Genomic DNA, 16,807 nt, shown 5'->3' on the forward strand with positions numbered 1-16,807 from the left:
GTGATAGACACAGTGTACCGTGTGCACCATACACCAGACTGGTGGTAGACACAGTGTACCGTCTGTACCATACACCAGACTGGTGATAGACATAGTGTACCGTCTGTACCATACACCAGACTGGTGATAGACACAGTGTACCGTCTGTACCATACACCAGACTGGTGGTAGACACAGTGTACCATCTGCACCATACACCAGACTGGTGGTAGACACAGTTTACCGTCTGTACCATACACCAGACTGGTGGTAGACACAGTGTACCGTCTGCACCATACACCAGACTGGTGGTAGACACAGTTTACCGTCTGTACCATACACCAGACAGGTGGTAGACACAGTGTACCATCTGCACCATACACCAGACTGGTGGTAGACACAGTTTACCGTCTGTACCATACACCAGACTGGTGATAGACACAGTGTACCATCTGCACCATACACCAGACTGGTGGTAGACACAGTGTACCATCTGCACCATACACCAGACTGGTGGTAGACACAGTGTACCATCTGCACCATACATACATCTGTGGTGAGAAGTGGTTAGCATTATGTTCAAGCCATCTTGATGGTGAGGAAGACAAGGTTCGTGCTTCCTTTGAAACACATGTATTGACGTGTGTTCAACACAGATACAACAGTATACCAACCGAGGATCCATCTTGTATGTATACTCGTGCATAGATAAGTGTTGATGAACAATACTGGTAATTATTATCTTTAAGAATACTTTTACAGAGACAGAGCGGAGTCGGTAAACCCATGACATGACAAGGTAAACTGTTGTCCCACGATATGACAGGGTAAACTATTAACCCATGGCATAATGAACTGTTGATCTATGACATGACAAACTGTTGACCCATGACATGACAAGGTAAACTGTTGACCCATGACTTGACGAGGTAAACTGTTGACCCATGACATGACGTGGTAAACTGTTGACCCATGGCATGACGAGGTAAACTGTTGACCCATGACATGACGTGGTAAACTGTTGACCCTTGACGTGACGTGGTAAACCATTGTATGTAAACAGTTTAAGATGGAAAGGTAGGGAGGCAGCTGGCTGTGTTAGGGATCAGGCAGCTGGTGTTGGCTGTGAGCCATAGACACAGCTGGGTTTGTGTGGCATAGAAATACTGGGTTGTACACTAACCTCACAATGCACGAGGATACGACCCTCGAGCACGACGGGTAGGACCCCTTGTACACGTGGGTACGACCCTTCAGCACGACGGGTACGACCCCTTGTACACGTGGGTACGACCCTTCAGCACGACGGTATAATGGTCTAGTCTTTGACCCAGAGGTCGTACCGACCGACTTGTGGGTTCAACTCGTCGTGTTTGAGTCGTACCTTCATAAACTCAAGGGTCGTATCGTCGTGCTCGAGGGTCGTACCGTCCTCCTTAAGGGGTCGTAACGTCCTGCTCAAGGGATTATCTTATTTCTCTCAAGGACTGCAGTTCCCTTCCCCTTTCGTCCTTATGAGGGAGTTCTCTGGGTACCGTTCCTTCGCTTCCCGTCCGACAAGCATCCCCGACCACCGACTGACCCCCTCCCCAGATATTAAGACACATTGCCTTTATTCCTCCATAACAAACATTAGAAGACACACCATCTGTGTTCCTTTATTCCTCCATAACAAACATTAGAAGACACACCATCTGTGTTCCTTCGCTGAGACTACATGTTCTCATTCATTAATATTTTCTCTTTTTGAGTATAGAAATCATTCACGTTTTTCGTTCCTTAGATATTTTTCCCCTTCTATATCATCACATAATGTATAGTTTTTTCCTATGTTCCATCTTGGCTAGGAGCAGGTAGGTGTGAAGGGGTCTAACCCCAGAGCTCTCGTTAGGGTCGACCCTGCAATTATGTAGTCTGGGACGGCCTGGGACCGAAGGTTTCGCCTGACCGCTTGTGGCTAGGAGAGACCAACTTGTGGAGAGGAAGGGCTAGGAGGGACCAACTTGTGGAAAGGAAGGGTTAATTTGTGGAATGATCGTATTTTACGTTTCCAGTAATTGCCATATGGTGTGGCGGGTCCTGATGGCACCTTACCTTAACTTACGATGGTTTGGGAGGTCTTCTACCTCCAGAGCTGGGGTCTGGCACCTTACCTTACCTTACTTGTACCTTACGATGGTTTGGGAAGTCTTCTACCCCCACAGCTGAGGTCTGGCACCTTACCTTACCTTACGTATACCTTACGATGGTTTGGGAGGTCTTCTACCCCCACAGCTGGGTCTGGCACCTTACCTTACCTTACGTATACCTTACGATGGTTTGGGAGGTCTTCTACCCCCACAGCTGAGGTCTGGCACCTTACCTTACCTTACGTATACCTTACGATGGTTTGGGAGGTCTTCTACCCCCACAGCTGGGGTCTGGCACCTTACCTTACCATACGTGTACCTTACGATGGTTTGGGAGGTCTTCTACCCCCTCAGCTGGTTCTGGCACCTTACCTTACCTTACGTATACCTTACGATGGTTTGGGAGGTCTTCTACCCCCACAGCTGGGGTCTGGCACCTTACCTTACCTTACGTATACCTTACGATGGTTTGGGAGGTCTTCTACCCCCACAGCTGGGTCTGGCACCTTACCTTACCTTACGTATACCTTACGATGGTTTGGGAGGTCTTCTACCCCCACAGCTGGGTCTGGCACCTTACCTTACCTTACGTATACCTTACGATGGTTTGGGAGGTCTTCTACCCCCACAGCTGGGGTCTGGCACCTTACCTTACCTTACCTTACGTATACCTTACGATGGTTTGGGAGGTCTTCTACCCCCACAGCTGGGTCTGGCACCTTACCTTACCTTACGTATACCTTACGATGGTTTGGGAGGTCTTCTACCCCCACAGCTGAGGTCTGGCACCTTACCTTACCTTACGTGTACCTTACGATGGTTTGGGAGGTCTTCTACCCCCACAGCTGGATCTGGCACCTTACCTCACCTTACGTATACCTTACGATGGTTTGGGAGGTCTTCTACCCCCACAGCTGAGGTCTGGCACCTTACCTTACCTTACGTATACCTTACGATGGTTTGGGAGGTCTTCTACCCCTACAGCTGGGTCTGACACCTTACCTTACCTTACCTTACGTGTACCTTACGATGGTTTGGGAGGTCTTCTACCCCCACAGCTGAGGTCTGGCACCTTACCTTACCTTACGTGTACCTTACGATGGCTTGGGAGGTCTTCTACCCCCACAGCTGGGTCTGGCACCTTACCTTACCTTACGTGTACCTTACGATGGTTTGGGAGGTCTTCTACCCCCTCAGCTGGTTCTGGCACCTTACCTTACCTTACGTATACCTTAACGATGGTTTGGGAGGTCTTTACCCCACAGCTGGGGTTCTGGCACCTTACCTTACCTTACGTATACCTTACGATGGTTTGGGAGGTCTTCTACCCCCACAGCTGAGGTCTGGCACCTTACCCTACCTTCCGTTACATACAGGGCTCCTACAACTTTAAGGCCGCGCTACAGTCTGTAGCAGGGAAAGGATAGGCTCCTGTGGAGTGAGAAGTTCTTCAGCAAGACAGCACTCCGATGATACAATCTCGCTGAAGGTGACTTTTTCACCCAGGGCGTTGCCACAAGCAGGATGAGTCCGGTAACGCTTTGAATATATATATATTACCTCGCCACACATGAGGAGAGGGGGTGGTATTTCCATGTGTGGCGAGGTAGCGATGGGAATGAATAAGGGCAGACAATGTGAATTGTTGATGCATGGGTTTATATGTAATGTAGATATGTATATATGTATGTATTATGTATGTATGTGTGTATGTATGTATGTGTGTATGTATGTATGTTTGTATGTATGTATGTGTGTATGTGTGTATGTATGTATGTATGTGTGTATGTGTGTGTATGTATGTATGTATTGTATGTATGTATGTGTGTATGTGTGTGAAGAAAACGGGATGTGGTCAGCGTGCGGAAAATAGGATGTAGCCGGCGGGATGTGATTGTGGTTTACGTGAAGAAAACGGGATGTGGTCAGCGTGCGGAAAATAGGATGTAGCCGGCGGGATGTGATTGTGGTTTACGTGAAGAAAACGGGATGTGGTCAGCGTGCGGAAAATAGGATGTAGCCGGCGGGATGTGATTGTGGTTTACGTGAAGAAAACGGGATGTGGTCAGCGTGCGGAAAATAGGATGTAGCCGGCGGGATGTGATTGTGGTTTACGTGAAGAAAACGGGATGTGGTCAGCGTGCGGAAAATAGGATGTAGCCGGCGGGATGTGATTGTGGTTTACGTGAAGAAAACGGGATGTGGTCAGCGTGCGGAAAATAGGATGTAGCCGGCGGGATGTGATTGTGGTTTACGTGAAGAAAACGGGACGGGTTTTTGTGAGGAAAACGGGATATGCTCAGCTTAAGGAAACTGGGATGTTAGTGGTGTTGAAATTAGCGCGTTATCAAGAAAACGGGAATGGGTAAGGGAAAGAGGGCAGCAACGAAGAAAACGAAGATGCTCGTAGGTCGTCATACAGAAAACAAGGGTTGGGATGAAGAAAACGGGACGGGTTTTTGTGAGGAAAACGGGATATGCTCAGCTTAAGGAAACTGGGATGTTAGTGGTGTTGAAATTAGCGCGTTATCAAGAAAACGGGAATGGGTAAGGGAAAGAGGGCAGCAACGAAGAAAACGAAGATGCTCGTAGGTCGTCATACAGAAAACAAGGGTTGGGATGAAGAAAACGGGACGGGTTTTTGTGAGGAAAACGGGATATGCTCAGCTTAAGGAAACTGGGATGTTAGTGGTGTTGAAATTAGCGCGTTATCAAGAAAACGGGAATGGGTAAGGGAAAGAGGGCAGCAACGAAGAAAACGAAGATGCTCGTAGGTCGTCATACAGAAAACAAGGGTTGGGATGAAGAAAACGGGACGGGTTTTTGTGAGGAAAACGGGATATGCTCAGCTTAAGGAAACTGGGATGTTAGTGGTGATGAAATTAGCGCGTTATCAAGAAAACGGGAATGGGTAAGGGAAAGAGGGCAGCAACGAAGAAAACGAAGGATGCTCGTAGGTCGTCATACAGAAAACAAGGGTTGGGATGAAGAAAACGGGACGTCACGAAGAAAACGAGTGATCGGGTGAGGAAAAGAGGGCGTCAAAAGGAAAACGAGGGATGGGCTGAGAAGAACATGGGCGTCATGATGAAAACAAGGAACGTGTTGAGGAATAGCGGGGCGTCAGGAAGAAAACGTGGGCTGGGTGAGAGAAAAACGAAGCGTCACACAGAAAACGAGGCACCGGGTGAGGAAAGAGGGCGTCAAAAGGAAAACGAGGGATGGGCTGAGAAGAACATGGGCGTCATGATGAAAACAAGGAACGTGTTGAGGAATAGCGCGGGGCGTCAGGAAGAAAACGTGGGCTGGGTGAGAGAAAAACGAAGCGTCACACAGAAAACGAGGCACCGGGTGAGGAAAGAGGGCGTCAAAAGGAAAACGAGGGATGGGCTGAGAAGAACATGGGCGTCATGATGAAAACAAGGAACGTGTTGAGGAATAGCGGGGCGTCAGGAAGAAAACGTGGGGCTGGGTGAGAGAAAAACGAAGCGTCACACAGAAAACGAGGCACCGGGTGAGGAAGGTTGGAGCGGAGGGAGGCGACCAACAGGCCACCCCCAGCCCCGCCCCGCCCATCCCACCCCTCCACCACCACCCACAGCCCCGCCCCGCCCATCCCACTCCTCCACCACCACCCCCACCGCCACCACTGGCCCTCCCACCCGCTCCCCTCCCCACCCACCTACACCGGCTCCCTCCCCCTCCCCTCCCCACCCACCGACACCGGCCCCCGCCCCCTCCCTCTCCTCTCCCCACCCACCGACACCGGCTCCAGCCCCCTCCCTCTCCCCTCCTCACCCACCTACACCGCCCCCACTGGCCCCCCTCCCACTCGCTCCCCTCCCCACCCACCTACACCGGCTCCCGCCCCCTCCCTCTCCCCTCCCCACCCACCTACACCGGCTCCCGCCCCCTCCCTCTCCCCTCCCCACCCACCTACACCGGCTCCCGCCCCCTCCCTCTCCCCTCCCCACCCACCTACACCGGCTCCCGCCCCCTCCCTCTCCCCTCCCCACCCACCTACACCGGCTCCCGCCCCCTCCCTCTCCCCTCCCCACCCACCTACACCGGCTCCCGCCCCCTCCCAATCCTCTCCCCACCCACCGACACCGGCCCTCCCTCCCCCTCCCTCTCCCTCTCCCCACCCACCAACACCGGCCCCCCCCCTCCCCCTCCCTCTCCCCTCCCTACGGGTTTTTATGGTCGGCTCGCACACACCAGCTGGCCTGGCGGGGGGGGGGGGTGTGGGGGAGGGGGAGAGCGAGGGGAGAGGAGTAAGTGGTGCTGATAGGAGTGTGTGGGGGGGGGGAGGGGGGTGGTTGTGGGGAAGTGGAGTGTGTAGTCAGGAAGTAAATGGTGGAGAGAGAGAGAGAGAGAGAGAGAGAGAGAGAGAGAGAGAGAGAGAGAGAGAGAGAGAGGCGGAGGGTGAGGTCAAGGAAAAGAGAGAGGGAGGAGGGAGAGGTGGGAGACGTTGGCGTAGATCAAGGGACCTTTTTAGAGTAAATAGCGGCCGGGGAGATTGGTGCTCCCTGGGGAGAGGTGGGGAGCTGGCAGAGAGAGAGAGAGAGAGAGAGAGAGAGAGAGAGAGAGAGAGAGAGAGAGAGAGAGAGAGAGGATGTTCAAGGTGATAGAGTAAGAGAGTGAGAGGCAGTCAGAGAGAGAGGGTGGTAGTATAGCATCGGAAGAGAGAGAGAGAGAGAGAGAGAGAGAGAGTAAAGTGAGAGTAAGGTCGGCGAGAGAGTGGAGGAAGGGAGAGAGTGAGAGAGGGAGGGAGTTGTATCGTAGGCTAGGGGGCTTATTGCTGGCGGAGTTGAGGGAGGGAGGGGGAAAAGTTATCAAGGGAGAGAGAGAGAGAGAGAGAGAGAGAGAGAGAGAGAGAGAGAGAGAGAGAGAGAGAGAGAGAGAGAGAGAGTATGGGGAGGGAGAGGAGAGTGATGGAATGAAGGAGAAGGGAGGTGCTAGGGAGGGGGGGGGAGGGTAACAGAGGATGGGAAGGGAGAGGGAGAGTAGGGATGGAAAGGAACAGGAGGGGAGGCATTGGGCGGTGATGGAGTGTGAATGAACGAGATGGAGGAAGGATGGAGTTTATCCTGATGGAGGCGGAAGTGAACAGAGTTGAGGGATGTATCTGGGGACGGTACAACCCATGATGACGTAGTTCATGGGGACTGTGGAACCCATGATGACGTAGTTCATGGGGGACTGTGGAACCCATGATGACGTAGTTCATGGGGGACTGTGGAACCCATGATGACGTAGTTCATGGGGGACTGTGGAACCCATGATGACGTAGTTCATGGGGGACTGTGGAACCCGTGATGACGTAGTTCATGGGGACTGTGGAACCCATGATGACGTAGTTTATGGGGGACTGTAGAACCCGTGATGACGTAGTTGATAGGGACTGTGTAACCCATGATGACGTAGTTTATGGGGGACTGTGGAACCCATGATGACGTAGTTTATGGGGGACTGTGGAACCCATGATGACGTAGTTCATGTTGACTGTGGAACCCATGATGACGTAGTTCATGGGGGACTGTGGAACCCATGATGACGTAGTTTATGGGGGACTGTGGAACCCATGATGACGTAGTTCATGGGGGACTGTGGAACCCATGATGACGTAGTTCATGGGGGACTGTGGAACCCATGATGACGTAGTTCATGGGGACTGTGGAACCCATGATGACGTAGTTCATGGGGGACTGTGGAACCCATGATGACGTAGGTCATGGGGGAGTGTGGAACCCATGATGACGTAGGAACCCATGATGACGTAGTTCATGGGGGACTGTGGAACCCATGATGACGTAGTTTATGGGGACTGTGGAACCCATGATGACGTAGTTTATGGGGACTGTGGAACCCATGATGACGTAGTTTATGGGGGACTGTAGAACCCGTGATGACGTAGTTTATGGGGACTGTGGAACCCATGATGACGTAGTTCATGGGGACTGTGGAACCCATGATGACGTAGTTTATGGGGGACTGTAGAACCCGTGATGACGTAGTTCATAGGGACTGTGGAACCCATGATGACGTAGTTTATGGGGGACTGTGGAACCCATGATGACTTAGTTCATGGGGACTGTGGAACCCATGATGACGTAGGTCATGGGGGACTGTGGAACCCATGATGACGTAGTTCATGGGGGACTGTGGAACCCATGATGACGTAGTTCATGGGGGACTGTGGAACCCATGATGACGTAGTTCATGGGGGACTGTGGAACCCATGATGACGTAGTTCATAGGGGACTGTGGAACCCATGATGACGTAGTTTATGGGGGACTGTGGAACCCATGATGACGTAGTTTATGGGGGACTGTGGAACCCATGATGACGTAGTTCATGTTGACTGTGGAACCCATGATGACGTAGTTCATGGGGGACTGTGGAACCCATGATGACGTAGTTCATGGGGGAATGTTTAACCCATGATGACGTAGTTCATGGGGGACGGTACAACCTGTGATGACGTAGGTCATGGGGGACTGTGGAACCCATGATGACGTAGTTCATCGGGGACTATGGAACCCATGATGAATTCAAACCGCAACAGACCATTGGATCCTAACGAGGCTGTTGGGTAGTTGTGATCAGGCAATTATGGGTCACTGTGGTAGGAGGATAAAGACGTCAAGTTCTTATCGCGTGTAGATAAGAAGCAAAATATTGATTAATTCTACGAGTGAACGTCTCTATGGGGCTGGTGTCTCAGCGAGTGTGATTGGTGATTCATCCCGTACGTTAACAATCCAAGTGGTAGTAACAGAAGGGCTCGCCCCCTCATTCGAGGCGATCTCGAGACGTTGGCCCAGAGGACTGATTTCATATTCCATCACGACGAGTGAAATGAGACGGAACTGGTCGTTCGGTAGTGACACGTCGTTAACGCCCAGGGCGCTGAGAGAGAGAGAGAGAGAGAGAGAGAGAGAGAGAGAGAGAGAGAGAGAGAGAGAGAGAGAGAGAGAGAGAGAGGGAATAATTTAAGTTGGACAGGCTAAGGGGTCGTGAGGGAGACGGGAGAGGAGTGATTGCCAGATGGAGACGGCTGCTGGCTGGCTGGAGTGTAGATGGGTGGGTGTGAGGTGGGGAGAGGTGCAAGGTCCTAGACTCAGGAAGGAGAAGGCGGAAGGAGGAGGAGACGGGAGGGGGACAGGAAGGAGGCCAGCGATGCAGGAGATGGAGGAATGGATAGGAGCCAGCTAGAGGGAGAAGGAGAGAGAGGGAGGGCGAGAGGAGCCAGCAAGAGGGAGAAGGAGAGAGGGAGAGCGAGAGGAGCCAGCTAGAGGGAGAAGGAGAGAGCGAGAGCGAGAGGAGCCAGCTAGAGGGAAAAGGAGAGAGGGAGAGCGAGAGGGACAACGAATTTAGGAAGTGGGTGAGGCAGAGGCCGAGATGGCTTGTTTAGGGTGAGGAAGGCAGACGAGGGTGATCGCTGGGGGGGAACCAGCCAGTCTGTGAGGATCGTAAGTGAATCGGAAGACCGTGCCTGACGGAGGACACCAGACTTGAGTAGTGAGGTAGAGCCAATGGGAGCTGGTGGAGGAGGAGGAGGAGGAGGGAGGGACGCAACGCACCGCTACAGGTCGCTGAGGGTGAGGGTGGGACGGACGGACGGACGGACGGACGTCTGAAGTTGCTGAAACTGAAACGGGAAAACATTTATCCGGGAACCCAGCTGACAGGGGGCTAAGGGAGGAGGGGAGAGACTCCTCCTCCTCCTCCTCCTCCTCCCGGGGTGCGACGGGTCTCTTCCCCCCCCCCCTCCCCCCCTCACCCTCCAACCCAACCCCTGTCGAGCGGCCAGAGTGAGGGAGGAGTGAGGGAGTGAGGGAGGAGAGGGATGGTGGTGTCGTGAGTCTGCGACGCAACGCGGGGGTCGATCTCTTGAAGTCAAAGGTAAACATTTTTCAGATGGGATTTTTGTACGACGTCCTCGAGTGTTTGCCCTCAGAGTGACGTCCGTGCTCGACGTCGGGATTTCTTCCTCATTCCCATCAGGTAGTTCGAGGTCGACTGAGGTCGAGTGCTCCATCGTCAGCCCCATCATCCGACTTGGAGGTTATCTCAAAGTTCACTCGAGCATTTACGACAGAGATGGTCACTCCGTCGCTCACCTTCATCTTGGAGGGTGAGGCAGGTGAGCGACGGGTGTGAGGCCCTACGGCCACCACACGACCCTAGTGGTTGATGATGCTGAGGACCTCCTCGTCGTGTGCACTGGTCTCCCAGCCCACCTTCGGGAGGTCGAACACAACATCACCGCCAGGGACATGAATCTTGTACGTTCTCGCTCCCAACGGGGTCGCTGCAGGTGGCTGCCAAGCGCTGCTACTTTCGAGAGAGAGAGAGAGAGAGAGAGAGAGAGAGAGAGAGAGAGAGAGAGAGAGAGAGAGAGAGAGAGAGATGGGTGTTGGGTGTTCCTCTAAAAAGGCATCATTTACCACATTAAGCATCGCCAGACATCGAAGTGTGATCGTCCTCCTGTACCATATAGCTATGAAGGACGTGTCGAGTTCGCTTAGACACGTAGTAAGATACTTCCCGAGGCTTGGCCTGAGCGAGACGACGATGATGGTGGTGCTGGAGGGTGGTGACGTGGTGGTGCTGGAGGGAGGTGACGTGGTGGTGGTGCTGGAGGGAGGTGACGTGGTGGTGCTGGAGGGTGGTGACGTGGTGGTGCTGGAGGGAGGTGACGTGGTGGTGCTGGAGGGAGGTGACGTGGTGGTGCTGGAGGGAGGTGACGTGGTGGTGGTGCTGGAGGGAGGTGACGTGGTGGTGGTGCTGGAGGGAGGTGACGTGGTGGTGGTGCTGGAGGGAGGTGACGTGGTGGTGCTGGAGGGAGGTGAGACCTGGTGGAGGGCCAGTGTGCCAGTTGGTCCCACTGCGGCGTGAGCACCAGGCCATCCTTGGTGCCTCTACGTGGCGAGAGAAAATTGGGGACATAGATGGAAAATACAGTTCTCCCAGGATCTGTATTTACCTCATCTCTCTCTCTCTCTCTCTCTCTCTCTCTCTCTCTCTCTCTCTCTCTCTCTCTCTCTCTCTCTCTCTCTCTCACACACCTCACTGTAATGAATAAAATCACAAAATATTCCATCTTCTTATCATATAATTGCAGATGATAACTAGAGTTAGTATGTGACGCTTCACATGTAGACGTTGACACTGGTCCTTGAATGCTAACCAAGTTAACTAAGTAAACCCCACTGGGTAGAATACGCACCATCCATCCACTGGAGTTAAGTTTAAACGACTTTTTAATTTTTTTTTTTTTTAAGAGTGGGGTCAAAAGATAACAGGGAGCCATCCTACCCTATGTAACCAAACCACGTAAGAAAATAACGAAGGAATGGCCCAGTATTTATGTTACAATGATGTCGTCTTCGTAGATTGTGGGAATCTCGAGTTTTTTTTGTGGGGGTGTTGGGGAGTGGGGGGCACTCTTTCAAGAGGAACGAGGTAGTTCAATGATGACGTTATTAACTGCACTTAAGATATGGTAATTATGATCACCATCTGCCAGGCTGGGTGAACGGTACTGACACACTGGCCAGAAAGAGAGGGGGTCACGTTCAATATCGCTGTTGTGTAATGTGTCAAAACATCTGAGAATTGATGGCAGGTATTTACACTCTGTACTGCAGGGAGGGAGGGAGACACACGCGCATCATGGTTTACGCATGATAAACCCCCCACCTCAACTCCCCCACCTCACCAACCAACCCCCCCCCCAAAAAAAAAGAGAGGCACGTCGCCCCCCTCCCCTCCGTCTAGAATCGTTCACCCCACGTACCATGCGCATGACATAATCTCATTAGGACGGTCTAATATTAATTAATTCTACAAAGTCTCTCTCTGCGAACAGCGAAGGCGGAGGAGGGCATATGATGAAGGCCGGGGTGGGCGAGAGGGGAGGCAGGCAGGCGCGGAGCACGCACTTGGGTGGGCGGGTGGCTGGGGTGGGTCACAGATACATGGACGCACGAGGGGGGGTGAGAGAGGTGGGTTACAGGGATGGAGGAAGTGCTGGTCACGTATCGTAGCTACGAGGATACAAACCCGGTGTCAACACCAGGACACCACACCACTGTAGGTGTAGGAACATCATCAAACGGCAAACTCACCAAGGGATCGTGTGTGTGTGTGTGTGTGTGTGTGTGTGTGTGTATACTCAACAAAGGCCAGTTATTATCTTGGCTCGTAAGTCGTGTACAGGTCAGGTGCCGCGTATGTTGTGGTCCCGTCCACTTCCCACCTCAGCAGTCATGCCACGTATGTAGTGTCGGGTGTGCTGGTGGGCCAGGGGGGTCGTGATGTGTGTTGACCTGGAGCACAACACGTATCTAACACTGCTGATGGTGTTCTTGTTGTTGTTGTTCGTGTTCTTGCCTGGAGATACATAAGTTGGGGGATGAGGTAGAGTTAGGACGGGGGATGAGGTAGAGTTAGGACTGGGGATGAGGTAGAGTTAGGACGGGAGATGAAGTAGAGTCGGGATTTTAACACATATATATATGTTGGGTTGTGAAAGCAAATATCTTCTTATTTCAGTAAACTGTAAGTTTCAGCAAAGGTTACAGTTACCCCAATACCCCTTCTTCCTGGGGCTGCTTCAGCTTCAAGGCTGCGCTGTCATCAGTAGCAGGGAAAGTAAGTATACACACACACACACACACACACACACACACACATACACACACACACACACACACACACACACACACACACACACACACACACACACGTGCCCTTATATTTTCATCTACAGATCTGTGTATATCTAGAAGACATCCCCAGATACACGCCTATCCCTTGCCACACCTGCAATAACACATCTGTATCTGCAGGTGTGGACACAGTACCTGTACTAACACCTGTATTTTCGATGATGGATTTACAAATGTTTGTTGTGACGTTACAGAAGGTGGAGTAACACCTGTCTTGTCTCTCCTTCCCCGCAGGTGTGCGAAATGTGACCCCAAGGTCGTGCCATGGGTATCGCTCAGTGTGGGCGTGTTGACGTGGGCGTGGGCGTCGTCTAGGGCCAGATAGTGAAGTAGAGAGAGTCTTCCCCCACACCCCGCCCGCGCCCACCCTTCTATACCTCCGTGAGAGAGAGAGAGAGATAAAGAGAGGGAATAGAAAAGAGAGAGAGAGAGAGAGAAAGAGAGTCGTTTAAAGAGATGTAGTGAAGTGTTTAATGATGAAGGAAACGCGTAGTGGCTTTACAATGGCTCCGTGAGTCGTGGGGGGTGTGGTGCGCCCCAGTGTTGGGGGAGCCAGTGTGTTGGTGGTGCGCCCCAGTGTTGGGGGAGCCAGTGTGTTGGTGGTGCGCCCCAGTGTTGGGGGGAGCCAGTGTGTTGGTGGTGCGCCCCAGTGTTGGGGGAGCCTGTGTGTTGGTGGTGCGCCCCAGTGTTGGGGGGGAGCCAGTGTGTTGGTGGTGCGCCCCAGTGTTGGGGACTAGTGTTGGAGGGCCTCACGGGATCCTCTTGCCCGCAGGCGCCCCAACCCCACCACCCACTCACCACCTCCACCACCATCACCAACAACAACAACAACAAGAGCAACAACATAAACTACAACATAACAACCATTACAATTTGGGCTGTGAGCGAGGTGTGTTGTGGGAGGCTGGTCGACGGCAGTCTGGTCGTCCGTAGCCTGGTCGTCAGGAACCTAAGCCTGGTCGTCAGGAACGTAAGCCTGGTCGTCCGCAGCCTGGTCGTCAGCAGCCTGGTCGTCAGGAACGTAAGCCTGGTCGTCCGCAGCCTGGTCGTCAGCAGCCTGGTCGTCAGGAACCTAAGGCTGGTCGTCCGCAGCCTGGTCGTCAGGGACCTAAGCCTGGTCGTCCGCAGCCTGGTCGTCAGCAGCCTGGTCGTCAGGAACCTAAGGCTGGTCGTCCGCAGCCTGGTCGTCAGGGACCTAAGCCTGGTCGTCTGCAGCCTGGTCGTCAGGAACCCAAGCCTAGTCGTCGGGAGCCTGGTCGTCTTGGTCGTCGCCTCGGTCGTCCAGGGCCTGTGATGGACTACCACCGGTACGGGGGCCTGGGAGTGGGGTCGGTGCCCTCGCTGCTAGGGGCGGCGCCCTCCCTGCCGGGGTCCTCCCTCACTGACCCCCCCGCGCCACCCCCGCCCCTGCCAGGCACCCCCTCCCCACTCCTGCCCCCCCACCCCTCCCACCACCCATCGCTTATGTTCCATTATGGTGAGTATGCCATCTGGCCACCACCACCTGCCACGGAGCAACCAGCTGGCCCAGGGAACAATATCTGGCCCCAAGCGACCCAGCTGTGTTCCTGGAGTCGTCTGACAACGCTGTCTCTCAGCTGGTGCAAGAGACAGCAGCTTGCCCTAGGCGACCAGCTGTTGTCCAGGGACGGACATGACGTCTCTACCAGCTGGCCCCTGGGAACAACAGCTGGCCATACGTGGCCTGATGTTGTCCAGGAACCATCTGACTTTACTGCCAGCTGGCCTGGGGGCACAGCTGGTTGCTCATGGCGGTCAGGGTGGTGAATGTTGTCTTAGATAACCATCTGTATGTCTTTAATGTTTAATTATGTTTATGGATAAGAATGTTAAATACAGACTCAGGTATACAGGTCGACTGTACCCAAGGGTTACATACACCCAGAGCCCCTGTGTATTCTCCTGTATCCCCAACCCACTTTACACCTGCATATGGTAAACACTTGTAATGATCATGTGTCATTGCGTTAGGAAACATCTGTACAGAGTAACACCTGTAAGTCAGGTGTGTAGTTGTATATTAGTACATCTGGTGAAGGCAGTTTACATCTGGTGAAGGCAGTTTACATCTGGTGAAGGCAGTGTACATCTGGTGAAGGCAGTTTACATCTGGTGAAGGCAGTTTACATCTGGTGAAGGCAGTTTACATCTGGTGAAGGCAGTTTACATCTGGTGAAGGCAGTTTACATCTGGTGAAGGCAGTTTACATCTGGTGAAGGCAGTTTACATCTGGTGAAGGCAGTTTACATCTGGTGAAGGCAGTTTACATCTGGTGAAGGCAGTGTACATCTGGTGAAGGCAGTTTACATCTGGTGAAGGCAGTGTACATCTGGTGAAGGCAGTGTACATCTGGTGAAGGCAGTTTACATCTGGTGAAGGCAGTGTACATCTGGTGAAGGCAGTGTACATCTGGTGAAGGCAGTTTATATCTGGTGAAGGCAGTTTATATCTGGTGAAGGCAGTTTACATCTGGTGAAGGCAGTGTACATCTGGTGAAGGCAGTGTACATCTGGTAAGGCAGTTTACATCTGGTGAAGGCAGTGTACATCTGGTGAAGGCAGTTTACATCTGGTGAAGGCAGTTTACATCTGGTGAAGGCAGTGTACATCTGGTGAAGGCAGTGTACATCTGGTGAAGGCAGTTTACATCTGGTGAAGGCAGTGTATATCTGGTGAAGGCAGTGTACATCTGGTGAAGGCAGTGTACATCTGGTGAAGGTAGTGTACATCTGGTGAAGGCAGTGTACATCTGGTGAAGGCAGTGTATATCTGGTGAAGGCAGTGTACATCTGGTGAAGGCAGTTTACATCTGGTGGAGGCAGTGTACATCTGGTGAAGGCAGTGTACATCTGGTGAAGGCAGTGTACATCTGGTGAAGGCAGTTTACATCTGCTGAAGGCAGTGTATATCTGGTGAAGGCAGTGTACATCTGGTGAAGGCAGTGTACATCTGCTGAAGGCAGTGTACATCTGGCGAAGGCAGTGTACATCTGGTGAAGGCAGTGTACATCTGATGAAGGCAGTGTATATCTGGTGAAGGCAGTGTACATCTGGTGAAGGCAGTTTACATCTGGTGGAGGCAGTGTACATCTGGTGAAGGCAGTGTACATCTGGTGAAGGCAGTGTACATCTGGTGAAGGCAGTGTACATCTGGTGAGGGCAGTTTACATCTGGTGAAGGTAGTGTATATCTGGTGAAGGCAGTGTACATCTGGTGAAGGCAGTGTACATCTGGTGAAGGCAGTGTACATCTGGTGAAGGCAGTGTATATCTGGTGAAGGCAGTGTACATCTGGTGAAGGCAGTTTACATCTGGTGAAGGCAGTGTATATATGGTGAAGGCTGTGTACGTCTGGTGAAGGCAGTTTATATCTGGTGAAGGTAGTGTATATCTGGTGAAGGCAGTGTACATCTGATAAAGGCATTTTACATCTGGTGAAGGCAGTTTACATCTGGTGAAGGCAGTGTATATCTGGTGAAGGCAGTGTGCATCTGGTGAAGGCAGTTTACATCTGATGAAGGTAGTGTATATCTGGTGAAGGCACTGTACATCTGGTGAAGGCAGTGTACATCTGGGGAAGGCAGTGTACATCTGGTGAAGGCAGTATTTATCTGGTGAAGGCAGTGTACATCTGGTGAAGGCAGTGTGCATCTGGTGAAGGCAGTTTCCATCTTGTGAAGGTAGTGTACATCTGGTGAAGGCAGTGTACATCTGGTGAAGGCAGTTTACATCTGGTGAAGGCAGTGTACATCTGGTGAAGGCAGTGTACATCTGGTGAAGGCAGTTTACATCTGGTGAAGGCAGTGTACATCTGGTGAAGGCAGTGTACATCTGGTGAAGGCAGTTTACATCTGGTTAAGGCAGTGTATATCTGGTGAAGGCAGTGTACATCTGGTGAAGGCAGTGTACATCTGGTGAAGGCAGTGTACATCTGGTGAAGG

The 16,807-nt window shown here is 52.3% G+C and overlaps 1 protein-coding gene across 1 annotated transcript in view; it reads left to right on the forward strand.

The window, feature by feature from the left end:
• The window catches only part of LOC139747163 (uncharacterized), a 397,953-nt gene that overhangs the window by 41,511 nt on the left and 339,635 nt on the right, over nt 1–16,807 (forward strand). Inside the window, exon 2 of the mRNA XM_071659115.1 lies at nt 13,083–14,325. Within this exon, the coding sequence (XP_071515216.1) occupies nt 14,142–14,325 (184 nt within the window). The 5' untranslated portion in view covers nt 13,083–14,141. The remainder of the gene's footprint in view (nt 1–13,082; nt 14,326–16,807) is intronic.

The sequence above is a fragment of the Panulirus ornatus genome, chromosome 67 (assembly GCF_036320965.1).
Source record: "Panulirus ornatus isolate Po-2019 chromosome 67, ASM3632096v1, whole genome shotgun sequence".
NCBI classification, from domain to species: domain Eukaryota; kingdom Metazoa; phylum Arthropoda; class Malacostraca; order Decapoda; family Palinuridae; genus Panulirus; species Panulirus ornatus.